Raw genomic sequence first — 13,099 nt, 5'->3', positions numbered from 1 at the left:
ATTTTATTAGCCCTTACTACAGATTTTAGATTCACGAATTTATAACTGTAACTGTACAGAAAAACGGCTCGTCAAATTGTACAGCCACGCCCGTAATTATATAGGATGTTTCAAAAAACGCGAAGGGGCGCCTATAGGATCCAATTTGAAAGAAAAAAGTATTATTCTTGCACAATTTTGCAACGCCTTGTAGCACTACTACAATTATATAATACTACGAAAACCCATCTCTAATGTCTCAAAAATTATTTGAATTCGTTTAGATTTCGTCGGAACCTTTTGATGACGAGCAATTTCATTCTGTTTTTAGTATTAGACCATAGACAGAGTTTGCTTCTGTCTTTAAATTTCACACTGTTTTAGAGAATCTTTTCACACAGAGATTAATGCATTTTTGATGGTTTCTGTGGGGGATATCAATATTTGCTCAATTGTGTGAAATCAAGAAAGCGGGCAAAGAAGTTTCACTAAATATTCTCCGTTCTGTACACAGTTCCTTTGGAGCCAGGCATTGTATATATCCCAAAAACAATAAAATACCACACAAACGTTAACAAAGAATTATTTAATTGCAGCAAATGACGATTTTTTTGCAATCATTTAAAATAGACACAATCAGAAATATGTCATAAGGAAAGTGATGCCTCCTAGCATTGTAAAACGCAACAATATAAAAATACAATAAATAACGTAACAAAAATGGACTAATAGAGGTGTACAATAAAAAATGTAAATCGCTATAATTTAAATTAAGAGTATAATTTCTTAAAATTGAATATTAAATAAGTCGCGGTTACGTTTTCTGATCTCACAGGATATTGATTATAGAAAGACTTTTTCTAAACTGTAGCGTAAAATGCGTGTTTATGTAATAACAGTTGGTTCCTCGCGGTCTGTGAATTTCTTAAGCTGGGATATTTCTAAACCGATGTTTACCAGCGGTTTCAACATCACCTGGAAATAATAACCGCATAAACACATTATTGAAAAAATAATAATTACCTGAGCATGGGTCAATACGTCCTCTTTTTCATAACACTCTATGTACACTCTGATGGTTGCTCCGCTACTACCAGTACCAGATAGACGATAGATCAATCTGGAGCCGTCATCGAAAAGTATCCGAATTCCCTGGAAACAGTTTTAAAGCCTTTTTAATTTGTTTCGTATCTGTAGATACGTGGATGACGTAATTTTGCGTTCATGGTAAAGAAACTACGGAAACGTATATGGTTTTGTATACCGCTCACTGGAAAGTTCACTATTTCACATAAATTATGTTGACAAGCATCAAAGCTATAGATTAAATCACGACAAAAACGTTCTCAGCGTTTATATAAGAATTAGCCCGGAATAAAATTGACAAGATATTGGAAATTTGGCACTAAGGAATGTTGTGGTGACGTAGTCTTACCTGATTCTTTGCTACTGAATTATCGATTGGGTCCACGTAGGAGAAATTATCAGCTTGGGCAACTTTGTAAGTCTTGCCATCGGATGTGTAAGATTTACCCACGAAACTGTCGCTCGCAATCAGGGATTCTAAATGCTGCATCAAAAGGTGGGCTGGTTCAGTTTCGCACTCTTCATAATCGTATCTGGTAAAATAGTTTCTGCCGTAAAGTTTCCAGTGTTCTTTCAATATTTCCTCGACTCCCATATTTTTATGTTCTATAATGGACAACCACGCCAGAACTGCCCAAACACCGTCCTTCTCTCTGATGTGGTCAGATCCGGTGCCAAAGCTCTCTTCACCGCAAAGCGACAGACGACCAGCGTCCATCAGGTTACCGAAGTACTTCCAACCGGTAGGAACCTCAAACATTTCTTTGCCCAATTTCGATGCAACGCTACACAAGTATTAATTTTAGATTCTGATTAGTATGGGAAAGCGACGATTTCCTATTTTTGGTACGTAAACGACACACTTACCGATCAACGGCGGCCGCAGTGGGCATAGACCGAGCAAATCCATGTACTCCGTTCTTCTTAAAATAGGGAATACATTCAAGATTATTGGCTATCACGGCCAACGAGTCACTAGGAGTCACGAAGAAGGCATTCTTGCCCAAAATCATGTTCCTGTCGCCGTCTCCATCGAAGGCAGCCCCGAAATCGTAAGTTGGGTCTTGCTTGATGGCATCAACCAAGTCTTTCGCGTAAGTCAAGTTTGGATCTGGATGGATTTCTCCGAAATTATCAAGAGGCACGATGCGACGCACGTTGTTGTCTGGAGAAGCTCCTAGTTCGTCGATGAAGATGTTGCGAACGAAGACCCCAGTAACTGTAAACAATAATGGAGTTTTTTTGGTTTAAAACCTATTTTTTATCAGTACGGATTTTTTTGTTCGTTGATTTTGCGAGTGTGGACGATGATTTAGTCAAATTCAATTTTCAATTTAAAACATATTCGATTATGCGCTATATAGCTTTTCAAACGACCTTAACACTTTGGTGGTGAGCAAATTCCATACCTCCATTCATAGAATCCAACAAGATATGAAAAGCAGGCCTCTTTTCCGTTCCTCGAATAAGCGCCCTCAATTTGTGGAAGTCGAATATCTCTTTCATCAGTGCCACATAGTCCTTTGAGGAATCAATTATTTCGACCGTAAACTCTCTGCCATCGACCTAATTTCATAATTCTATGATAAACTAGTAAGTCAAGCGTGTTGTTCAGTTAAATGTAGCTTTCGTTAATGCGTTAATGTAATTGGTACCAAATGAGTAGCATTTCGTGTTTGCCGTATAATGTACTCTTCTGCCCTGTACTTACGTTAAATTTACTGGTTCCCAAAATATCTATCAATCTATCGGTTTCTAAGGAAGGGGTGGTCTTGTATTCTTTAATTTTTAAGCTGTGTTCGTAGACGGCATTCGTAAATTGATCGGGTGCCGGTCCTCCATTTTCGATGTTGTATTTAATACCGAAGTCATTTCGGATGCCACCGGGATTGTGAGAAGCTGTTAGCACAATGCCGCCTATAAGGGAAACATTAGGCATTCAAAACAATCTGTGCTCAGGAAATCTCCGACTTTAATGGTGAAATTATACAGGATGTCCCGACTTTAATGGTGAAATTATACAGGATGTGCCAAGTTTCAAAAATTATCACGGACACTTCGTCCTTAAATTTGATTTTGATTAGATTAATTGCAACATATGTATATTTCAGATGATAATTTCGATATATTAAAAGTTTTTCTTGTCAAAGTAAAATAATCTAAGGCGGGGACATAAGGTAGACATACTAAATCCATATTTTTGTCTAATGAAGGTAAAGCATCTAAAATTAAAAAAAGAATTTATACTCTAAATCAGTGATCACTGACGTTTCAATAGATGTAAATGAGACATGCGGCTCCTTTGCCACTGTTTAGAAGTACTGAGAGTTCATATTAACAAATGAAAAACAGGGACTTACCCAAAACTTTGCGTTCTCGAATTAAAGCAGATACTGCTGGAGTTGAGAAAATGCCTAGTTGTCCGATAATGAGTTTACTAACCTGGAAAAGTCAGTTTATATAAACTGATATGATGCATAAAATTAAAAATAATAAATATGTGTACATGCTGATGTAATTAGAAACAATATAAATAAAGAGAGAACTACAAGTAGGTATCAACTCAGATTATTGTGGAAGAACTCACAGTTACACTAATTTCTGCTGTGAACCTGGACAGAAATATTAAAAAATTGAAAAGTTGAAGATTTTTTGCTTGAACACTTCATTCCTCTTCCACATTTCCCATTTCGTAACAGCTTTTCGTTCAAAACAGTTCAATAAATCATCGTGATGAAAGTGTGTAAAGTTTGTGTGCGTGTAATATTTAATAAAATCTATAGGTTATAAAATTAAATAATTTGCAAACACAATATCCGACAATACCGTCATAATTTTATGGCCAGCACTTAGTAATAATTAACGAAGTAATAAGTAATCACGCAATAAAACTGAATTTTAAAGAGGCAAGCCCCAAACCAACATTAATATAATCATTAATATTATGTCATGTAAGGTGCGTCCAAAAAGTAAAAGTAAAGTAAGTAAAATTGAAGCAAGAGTATAAATTTAATAAAAGCTTGCTTTTAACGTGAATTCTTTGAAATTACACTCCATTCTGTTTATTTATTCAATTTTGTTTATGGGTTTAGAAGAAAACGAACAAAAATTTAGACATTTAACTCATCCAACAATACTGTGAGACCATTTGCTGTTTTTTCTCTTTAATCCTCTCTTCTGTCCATACTTGTATAGTTCTCGTTTTTCTAATTCAGTTTAGTTTTCAAATGTACATGTTCCACTTCATAATTTTGTCAGGTCAAAGTGCCTCTTGGGAATTTGTTATCGCCCCAAGAAAAGGGACAAATAATTTTTACTTGTCCCTTTTTTACACAGACTGAAGTAGTCAGAAAGAAGAAAAAAGTAGTTCCTGTTTCTGTCTGTAAAGTTCCTGTAAAAGTAGTGTTCTAAAAAAAAACCAGACACCCAAGGACGCCGCCGAAACGAAGTGAAAGAAGAATTTTAAGGAAAGTTGCTTAAGAAAATAAATCTTGAATAGAAAGTATGCCTGAACTTCGGTTAGAAGTATATTAACAACTAGTTTGTAATGTGTTAAAGTTCTGCAATCTCATGCTTAAAAAAAAAGAAATAAAGATAATCATCCCTTACTGAGCGCCGTAAAAATGTGAAAGTGGTCAACACAAGTACCAGAATCACTAATTTATTCGCAAAGCACAGAACTTACCTCATTAGCAGACGCTATTCGGATAATAGCGTTAATGGCCGGCTTGGAGAAATAACGGCCATCACCCCCTACTACCAGAGTCGATCCCTTCAGCTTGTCCCCAAGGGCGTTAAAAATGCACTGGATAAAATTTTCAGTGTAGTTTTTCTGCATAAACACTTTAACTTTCTTCCGAAGTCCGCTGGTACCAGGTTTCTGGTCATCAAATGGTGCCGTCGGCACCACAACTGATTGGAGAGGTCCGGACATTTTACGCTATATTACTGCAAATATTTCAGAAAAAAAGTAGGTGTACAGTTATCTACATACTCAGATTAAATGTTAAAGTATCGCTGGAATTATGTATGTCATAGAGTATTATAGGGGAATTAAATGTGAGATAACCTCTTTCAAGTGATATAATTTGGTTGTGTAGTGCTTATATGAATTGTTTGAAGAAACATCTATTGCATACATTTTACTGAAATTAAGCACATCTACAAATTAGCCAGTTATAAATATGGCACATAATTTGTCTTTAATGATTTATATGCGTTTTTTTAGCAAAAAGCCAAGGTTCCAAGACCTTGAAACTTTATAGAAAAATATATAGATAGAAATCCGTTTTAGTAAATCTCTAGTTGAACCTTGTTCTCGCTCTTTTCTATTCCATACTAATAATTTTTTGGCAAAAATAATTCAACAACAAGAAAGACAGTATACATATACTAACATCTTAAGGCAAGCCTTTACTATGAAACCAGGCACAAATAGTATAAAGTGCCGTTTAAGAATATATAAGTATGGACCTCATTTTTAGGGGTTTTTGAGTTTCAAGCTGGCAGTTCAATTAAATACACAATAAAACACCTAATAAACAGGGTTGATATTTATATCTCAAGCGAGATTTATAGTCAAATACAACTGACTAAATCTCCTTTTTGAATGATTAGGTGCTGAACCAACACTCCAATAGTTAAAGGAATTCATGAAATAGGTAGTAATAATAAAATAATAGTAGGCATTTGGAGACTCATAGCTGAGAGTTTCCATTGAATGAGTTTTGATATGGTTATGATTGCACATTAAATAGTTATGTGTGGTTAAATTTTTTGGGAATTGGACTCTTTTAGGTAATGAATAAATTTTGAACATTATCTCACTTCTGTTAGATTAGTATTTTCCTATATATTCTTTTACTTATCAACCATCAATTTGTCACATGGAATTCTTCACATTCTCATCCATACATATAACGATGGAATAATTCTCTGGATACATGAAAGGAACATTTTCAATGTTATACACCTTCAGTTTACACTAAAATTTAAGTAATCTGCAATAAATTTAAATACCTTCAAGATATCAGATCATATTAGACAATTAGGATTATATCTACAGATAGGTGCTTATGGAAAAACCTTTACAAAACTGGTTTTAACGATTTCCACATGTGCCTTGAGTGTACAGCAATCAAGACTGTAGAATTAAGGTGAAATTCGGAGAATTCCGCTTAAGAAAATAACTATTATCAATTTATAAAGCGATAACGGCAAGAATAAAATTGCAACTCCTAATCATAATAGATTAAACTAAGTTAATTGCAAAAGTGAAGAAAGAATGTTTAATACCTGGAATTTCCAAAGAAGTCTTTCCACAAGAAATAGGACAGTTTTCTTGACAAAATTAGAACTTTATCGGATTATTTTTTATTTAAATATTCCTTTAATTTCGCCAAAAAATAATATGAATTATGTTTTTAAATTCTCAATGACAATTTAAGGTCATCAACCACGCACCCTCACTGCGCATACAGAACATAAAACTGTCAGTCATTATCGTCATTCGAATCCACATAGTAGAGATGAGAATTGTAGCAAATCGGTTTTGGATGTTGGTCATCTTTATCTCTTGAATGTTCAAACCATTTGAATCAAAAGGAGAAAAAAGAAAATTAAAATGAAGAGGCGACACATTGTTTAATCAAGTTTAATGTTTTATTGCAACGTTGCCGGTAGCAGGTGATGCTCGGGCTAGTCGATTCCATCTAGCGACTAGACTCGCGACTACATATTAGTGGCGGTAGATTCATAATTTCTAGCGCTAGCCAAAAATTTATTTTTAGATTTTTGGTTATCATTCACCGTTTTCCTGCGATGGCCTGTTACCCAGAAAAGTTTAAATCTACGTTAAATATATCAGCTAGAAAACTCAAAAACAATGTAAAGGTAAAAGAGGACTTACCATTCTGCAAACACTGCAATACGGAAGAGAAATCCTCATATTCTTTCCTCGGAGTGTGCAATAAGTGAGCAGTAAAAATGGGGACGTTTTAGTCACTGGGCTTTCGGAGCTGTCTTTCCTTCTAGGAGAATCTTCCGATTCTAGCTTTCTCCTTCATAAAGAACGGGATGCTTTGAAGAAGAACATTAACTAAAAAGGTGCGAATTGGGGAGCGAAAAGGGCCCCTAAGGGTCTAACGCAGGGCTCCGCCCCCCTTCCCCATTACTACTACGTTACTACTAACCTCACTTTTAGCGTTTGTTGCAGGTGATTGACCTCTCCGTTCGTTGATGAATGGGAAATTCCTTTCGTGTGTAAAATGCGAAGGTGGAGTTGTAAATTTGTTCATTCATTAAACCACAGAAAACGAATGAGCATCTTATTGCGACACGTGAGCCCACTGAGCAGTATAAATGGTACTGACTTTATTTGTTGCATTGGTAGTGATTTCCTCTAACTTTTTTGAATGATCTGTAGATTTTAATAATTAATAGGTAAAGACATTGAATTAATGGAAATTGAAAAAGAATATACTTAACATCTTAAACTGCCCATAGGCTAATATTCACCAAAATCCCTTCCAAACACCCCATGGTTAGTGGTACCAGTCAGTTGAAAAGATGAGCATAATTGGAGAGCGCTCTCTTGAAGAATTCTACGTAGTCTTAGGGGAGTCGTCAATAATGTACAAAATCATAATCAGTACAACTGTTCATAAATGTGTTCCTTCGGGAATAATATCTCTGGTCAATTAAAAAAAATATTCAAGTACGAAATTATTTATTTAACGCATATCGCTTCATTATCTGTAGGTATGTAGATTAAAAGTGAGTTATTTCTGGACTGTAAGTTAGTTAATTACATCTAATTTTGATTAACGTCACGTGATATTGCAGAGTGGCCGGCCACGTCGCGAGACTTGAACCCTTTAGATTTTTTCTTTGTGTACCTAAACAAATCCATTCAGTTGCTAACCTGGGTACCGTAATAACATAATTTGAAAATAGCTTTGAAATTGCAATCATTGTTCCAGCATTGACAACACCAATTACGTATTAGTAAACTAAACTTTATCGTTATCGAACCATTATAATTTGGGGCTCTACTGGTATTAGTGCAGCTTTTTGTGGCAAATATTTGACATATGGTAACCATATTAGTGCTATAAATGTGTACCTAATGTGCCCCCTTCCCTCGTCATACGCTAAGAAGGCATGGTTACTACTCATTCCTCCAGTTCTCTGTTCTCCACTGGAAACATCTGTTTTAAACATAAGCAGAGGCGTGCCGTGCGTAACTATTATCGGAGTTTAATGAGGGCCACAATGTTAAAGTTGTATGCATTAATCGGACTATGGCAATTAATAACAATCACTGTTTGTTTATTATTAAATTAATATCCCTGTAAAAAGACGCCCTTACCTTATGTATGTAGGCGGACTTAGTCAAGTCCCCATATGGATAATGATCGCAAGCAAAAGCTGTGTGCCACTGATACTATTTTTTTTTAACATAATCTATATGTATACAGCGATAGTCGAATCCAGAAAGTTAACCAAATGTCGATTTATTGTTAAATCTGTTTTTAAAGTGGAGAAAATGTGTTGAAAGTATGCGGATAGATGATGGGACAAGTGCTTCTGATGCTTTAAAATTTCAAGTGAGGAGTGTGCTGCATTTCTAGGAAAAGGGGGCGTTTTCAATGGTACGTGTATCAATGTACATTTTTGCACACCCAGAAACGAGTATTCTTGGAGGGTGTTGCGACTTGTCCTATCGGGTAAGCAATTTGTTAATTTCTTATTATGAAGGTTTTAAGCGCTTAAGTTTCACAAAAATACTATTCAGGAGATAGCATGTGAGTAATATGGTTATTTAAATTTGCTGTGCACCGTTGGTATCTCGAAAACGGTAAGGGATACGAAATCTTATGAAACTTGCACGTTTTCGTACCCCTTAAAATTGCGATTTAATTTATCTTTCAATACTTAATTTTTACGCCAACTTACATGGAGATACTCCTTAAAATCAATTTAACTTCTTCGCATGCAGTTTTTGTTTCCTAGACTGTGAGCGTTGTTCACCATAAAATACATAAATTTGCCGTAGTTTAACCGGCCGCGTATCTCTTACAGTTTTTCGGACCTCAGTTATGACCAACGAATTCAAATAACCTTACAGAGTGATAAAAATCGGCACGCAAGTATTTGCAACTCATAATGAATTAAAATTAGAAATAATAAATATGCGACGATTATTTATTTGTCTTTACTTCATAATGATCTTAATTGTAGCGCCGTTGGACCCTTCGTATCCTCGAGGCCCCTCAGAATGCTAATTCTCTAATGACGATGTTCGACTTTGACCAAAATTTTCGGCATTAATGGGTAAACGAACCACCAATTTCATATTGTCGTTCTAAATTAGGCTTACGAGGAAACCTATAACCAAACCGACTTAGCTATGTAAACCCCGAGTTATGCACAAAACCTCTTCGTGAGCATTAATTTTGGAAATCATAACGACTTGATTTCACATTCAAACTAGTGCCTTTCGTATTCAAGGATGAACCGCACTTGATAATCACACACAGGCACCAAGAACATTGCTCTTATCTTGGAAACCACACTTCCTTTTCAAAAAACGCAGCTGCGTTCATATCATTATCCAGGAGCGGTATAAATACAAAAGGAGTGGAATATTGTCATTTAGAAAAGCTTATTGTTAGTTCTGTGAAGAAGTTAAACTGTTGGTGTGGTATTAAAGCATACATGATCAGTCCGTGAGTTTATTGACCATAGCTGCCAGCAGTGAATTCATATATTCATAGAGGGGGAGGAAGAGGTAATATTTTCTTTGTCTTCTTGCAGACATTCCCCGCATTCATTACCTCAAATGAGGGTGGATCGAATTTATGTGAATTATCGAACCATTTTATTAAACACTTTATTCCTATTTTTTATTTTATGTTTTAGTTTTTTTTAGACAAATTTTCAAATTGTGACGGTTTAAAACCCGATGCAATGGGGCTTTTCATAGGGCTGCTCGCGTGGTCAGTACTGCAAGCTGCCTTTTGAAGGGCATTGTTGCTAAGGTTTCTTACAACAGTCAAAGCGAAAAAGCATTGAACTTATTTTATACGTTGTGTTGTCGCATTTTTCTGCTCTAGCAGTCGATACTAATTCAGGCATACGAAGTGTGCAAGACCAGTCGTGTATCATGAAAATGATAAGAAGAAATCAAGAACGATGGAATTTCATAAGCAAATCATCGAGGTGATTTTTCCGTATGCGACATGAGAAATGTGTAGGCCTAAGCTTTTTAACTTATTTTCTTCTCATTAATAACTCGCATGTGTTAAAGTTAGACTATGAGTTAATGGATCGCCATTTTACGAAGCCGTTACAAGTCCTTAGGTTTCTATCTTAAAATTCCGAAGTTCATTTTTTCCGGAGTTGCTCATTTCTGTTCTTGTGAATCGAACTCTCCATGGGGTTTTCCAAGACTCACTTCGTTGCCCCATGTCTTTGTTTCAAATTGAGTGAACAAGATCAGTTTTCTGTTGCATGAAGTTTTGGTGTGTGTGTCAAAGTGTTCCGTTATCGAACCGATACTGATAGATTTGTAAAGATTTTTTATTGATTTTGAAGGTGGAGAAACCTGAAAAGTGGAATCTGGGGGAATGCTTGGACCTGCCGGGCGATATTCCAGTTTTCCAAAGAATCGACGGAGATACTTGAATGCTCTTTGGATTTTTTTTATTGGTTAACGTGACTTACCCTATTGGCAAATTACAACAAACCCTTAAGCTGTACAGGCTGTTCCGAGTCAGACGCAAGCCCTTCTGTTTTTAATATTGCTCTATTTGAATTAAAAAGGGACAGATCTGTAGGTAGTTTTGAGAAACGACTTCAACTTAATACAAAATAACTATAATGTAGCGCTTGCGCAATAGAACACCCTGTATATCACTCGTATGTTGAATGGACCTTTTCGTGCTCATTTTTTAACTCTGTTTGCCCGTTTTACGCCTGAAATTGTCCCACATGGCTATTTTGAATTTTTCAGTGTACAGGGTGTTCGATTTATCATGCACATGCGATTTTCTCCAAAAATAAAAATTTAATAAAAAAATGTATCAAATAAAGTTTGTTTGGGATAAAGGAGCGCTTCTTTTGACATTTTTTTTTCAAAAAAACTGTCATTTAGAAGACCCTTTCAAGGTCATTCGCATTTTCTCTAATGGAAACCCTAGATTTTTTGACAAAAATGGATACATCACTAAAAACTGAGAAACATTTGTTTGACAAATTTTTCGATTCAACGCTTTTTTAGATTATTTATTCAAAGAAATAATCGAAAATTAAGTAAAGCGTGGAACAACATAAAAGTTTTCTAATCCAATAAATGTTCAAAATTCTTTTTATTAACGTTGACAGGTTTACAAATTGCCTTACAGGTTTTTTAAAACAAATTGTTTCAATAAAAAACAACCGATAATATGAAATTTCATTGATAAGTTTAGTAAATAAATAAAATGTTCAAATCACAGTAGTAGTTGAGTGGGGTTGTTCGAATTTTTTCGAATCGAAAAGCTTTTCAAACAAATGTTTTTTAGTTTTTAGTGATGTATCCATTTTTGTCAAAAGAATCTAGGGTTTCCATTAGAAAAAATGCGAATGACCTTGAAAGGGCTTTCTAAATGAAAGTTTTTTTGAAAAAAAAATGTCAAAAGAAGTGCTCCTTTATCCCAAACAAACTTTATTTGAAAATTTTTTAAATTAAATTTTTAGTTTTCGAGAAAACCGCATGTGCATGTTAAATCGAACACCCTGTATATACACAGGGAAGCAGAAAAAATAGGTTTTTCCATCTAACCTGGAACACCCTGCACCTTAGCCGTCTTGACAAAATCACACTTGCATAACTCCTTACATAAAATGATTTATAAAAACTACGTTAGATCCATAACTATTTCGTCCACCATTCCTGTCCCTGCGCATCTAGTTTTATTAAGAGTTCTGCGCAGTAATGCAGTTTTCGGTTGTATTACAATCAACTTCAAGAGCAGTTTTAAATTCGTGTTCAAAATGTTCATCAAGGAATGTAACCATTTCATTTCGTAGTTTCCGCATGCACTCGTTGTAGGTACTTGTACTTGTCGTATTTAGGCAGCCATCCAACGTATTTTCAGCGTCTTCAGGGGATGAACGACTAGAGGCCATGTACTGCTCGTAGAGTTTCTCCCTGAAAGGTTGGAGTAGAAACCTGTGTGGCTGTGCAAGGAATATTCGGCAAAGTATAAAATACCAATAATCACATGTTGTATACGCATTTTTATTTCCTCAATCTCACCTGACGTCCCACACTAAACTCCCATTTACATTGATGATGCAGTCAGCAGTCTCGCAATTTACATTCTTCACTAGAAATCTTTTCGCCTCGTTCAGAGGAGATAGGCCAGAATACCTTTCGAGTTTTGTTAAGAATTCCTCCAATGCCTCACTCTCCTCTGCATCTGGACCAATGTCATCTACTGCCGATACACATCCCAGATTTAACAGCATACACTGAAACAAACTAAACTTAATGAAGATGTTTAGTGTGAGATATTGAACGTAGAGGAATTTTAATGATGATGTTGAGGGCGACGTTTTTTACCGTAAGCCGCAGAACTGATCATAAATTGAGACACGTGATTTAGTGTCCCATACCGCGAAATGAACACTGAATCGTGGGTCGCGCAATGCGATGTAGTGTCCCGGTAATTTCGAGGCGTGTCCCGAAAGAGAACGAAAGTCAGTTTCATTGATAAAAATGAAATTTTCTCCCGCAGTTCCATTAATGCGTTTTCGCCCATCAACCTCCTCGTAGCAGTACTCACCATAATGTACCAGCCGCTCGAAACCGCCAGACACAAAGGGAAATTCAACTTCGCCATTTAGATGGAAAACGCAGTTAAGAGATCAATTAAATGTTTTAATAATGAGTTTTGCGGACACTAACAAACTAATGAAATTTGCTACTTTGTTATCTTATCTTCGTCACTTTATTATTATCTTATCTCGTTTTCCATTGCGCCAAGTG

The 13,099-nt window shown here is 35.7% G+C and overlaps 2 protein-coding genes across 3 annotated transcripts; both read right to left on the bottom strand.

Annotated features, from left to right (window-relative positions):
- Positions 1–546: 546 nt before the first annotated feature.
- On the bottom strand, positions 547–6,998 carry Pgm1 (phosphoglucose mutase 1). 2 transcript variants are annotated; one of them, XM_066297573.1, is made up of 9 exons: positions 6,974–6,998; positions 4,751–5,013; positions 3,426–3,507; positions 2,777–2,982; positions 2,475–2,631; positions 1,933–2,284; positions 1,415–1,850; positions 1,003–1,131; positions 547–954 (listed from the first exon to the last, which is right to left on the bottom strand). In XM_066297573.1, exons 2-9 carry the CDS (start codon positions 4,997–4,999, stop codon positions 865–867), a joined length of 1,701 nt encoding a protein of 566 aa, XP_066153670.1. In that variant the 5' UTR covers positions 5,000–5,013; positions 6,974–6,998; the 3' UTR covers positions 547–864. The 2 variants fall into 2 exon arrangements, with proteins under 2 accessions (XP_066153670.1, XP_066153669.1); XM_066297572.1 differs by lacking the exon at positions 6,974–6,998 and adding an exon at positions 6,361–6,536.
- Positions 6,999–10,755: 3,757 nt separating this feature from the next.
- On the bottom strand, positions 10,756–13,049 carry LOC136347669 (uncharacterized). The gene is made up of 3 exons (XM_066297877.1): positions 12,897–13,049; positions 12,368–12,582; positions 10,756–12,259 (listed from the first exon to the last, which is right to left on the bottom strand). Exons 1-3 carry the CDS (start codon positions 12,951–12,953, stop codon positions 12,025–12,027), a joined length of 507 nt encoding a protein of 168 aa, XP_066153974.1. The 5' UTR covers positions 12,954–13,049; the 3' UTR covers positions 10,756–12,024.
- Between the last annotated feature and the right edge of the window lie 50 nt (positions 13,050–13,099).

This window comes from Euwallacea fornicatus, chromosome 29 (assembly GCF_040115645.1).
Source record: "Euwallacea fornicatus isolate EFF26 chromosome 29, ASM4011564v1, whole genome shotgun sequence".
Taxonomy (NCBI): Eukaryota; Metazoa; Arthropoda; class Insecta; order Coleoptera; family Curculionidae; genus Euwallacea; species Euwallacea fornicatus.
Note: the sequence above shows the minus strand (reverse complement) of the source record. Positions and strands in the feature narration are given on the sequence as shown.

Excerpts from the sequence above, each read along its gene's own strand:
- Pgm1 (XM_066297573.1), bottom strand. The coding sequence starts at position 4,999 with ATGTCCGGACCTCTCCAATCAGTTGTGGTGCCGACGGCACCATTTGAT. Across the intron at positions 3,508-4,750 it reads GAATAGCGTCTGCTAATGAG|GTTAGTAAACTCATTATCGG; the intron begins GTAAGTTCTGTG and ends TGACTTTTCCAG. Across the intron at positions 1,132-1,414 it reads ATTCAGTAGCAAAGAATCAG|GGAATTCGGATACTTTTCGA; the intron begins GTAAGACTACGT and ends AACTGTTTCCAG.
- LOC136347669 (XM_066297877.1), bottom strand. The coding sequence starts at position 12,953 with ATGGCGAAGTTGAATTTCCCTTTGTGTCTGGCGGTTTCGAGCGGCTGG. Across the intron at positions 12,583-12,896 it reads CGAGCGGCTGGTACATTATG|TGTATGCTGTTAAATCTGGG; the intron begins GTGAGTACTGCT and ends AGTTTGTTTCAG. Across the intron at positions 12,260-12,367 it reads AGTTTAGTGTGGGACGTCAG|GGAGAAACTCTACGAGCAGT; the intron begins GTGAGATTGAGG and ends CCAACCTTTCAG.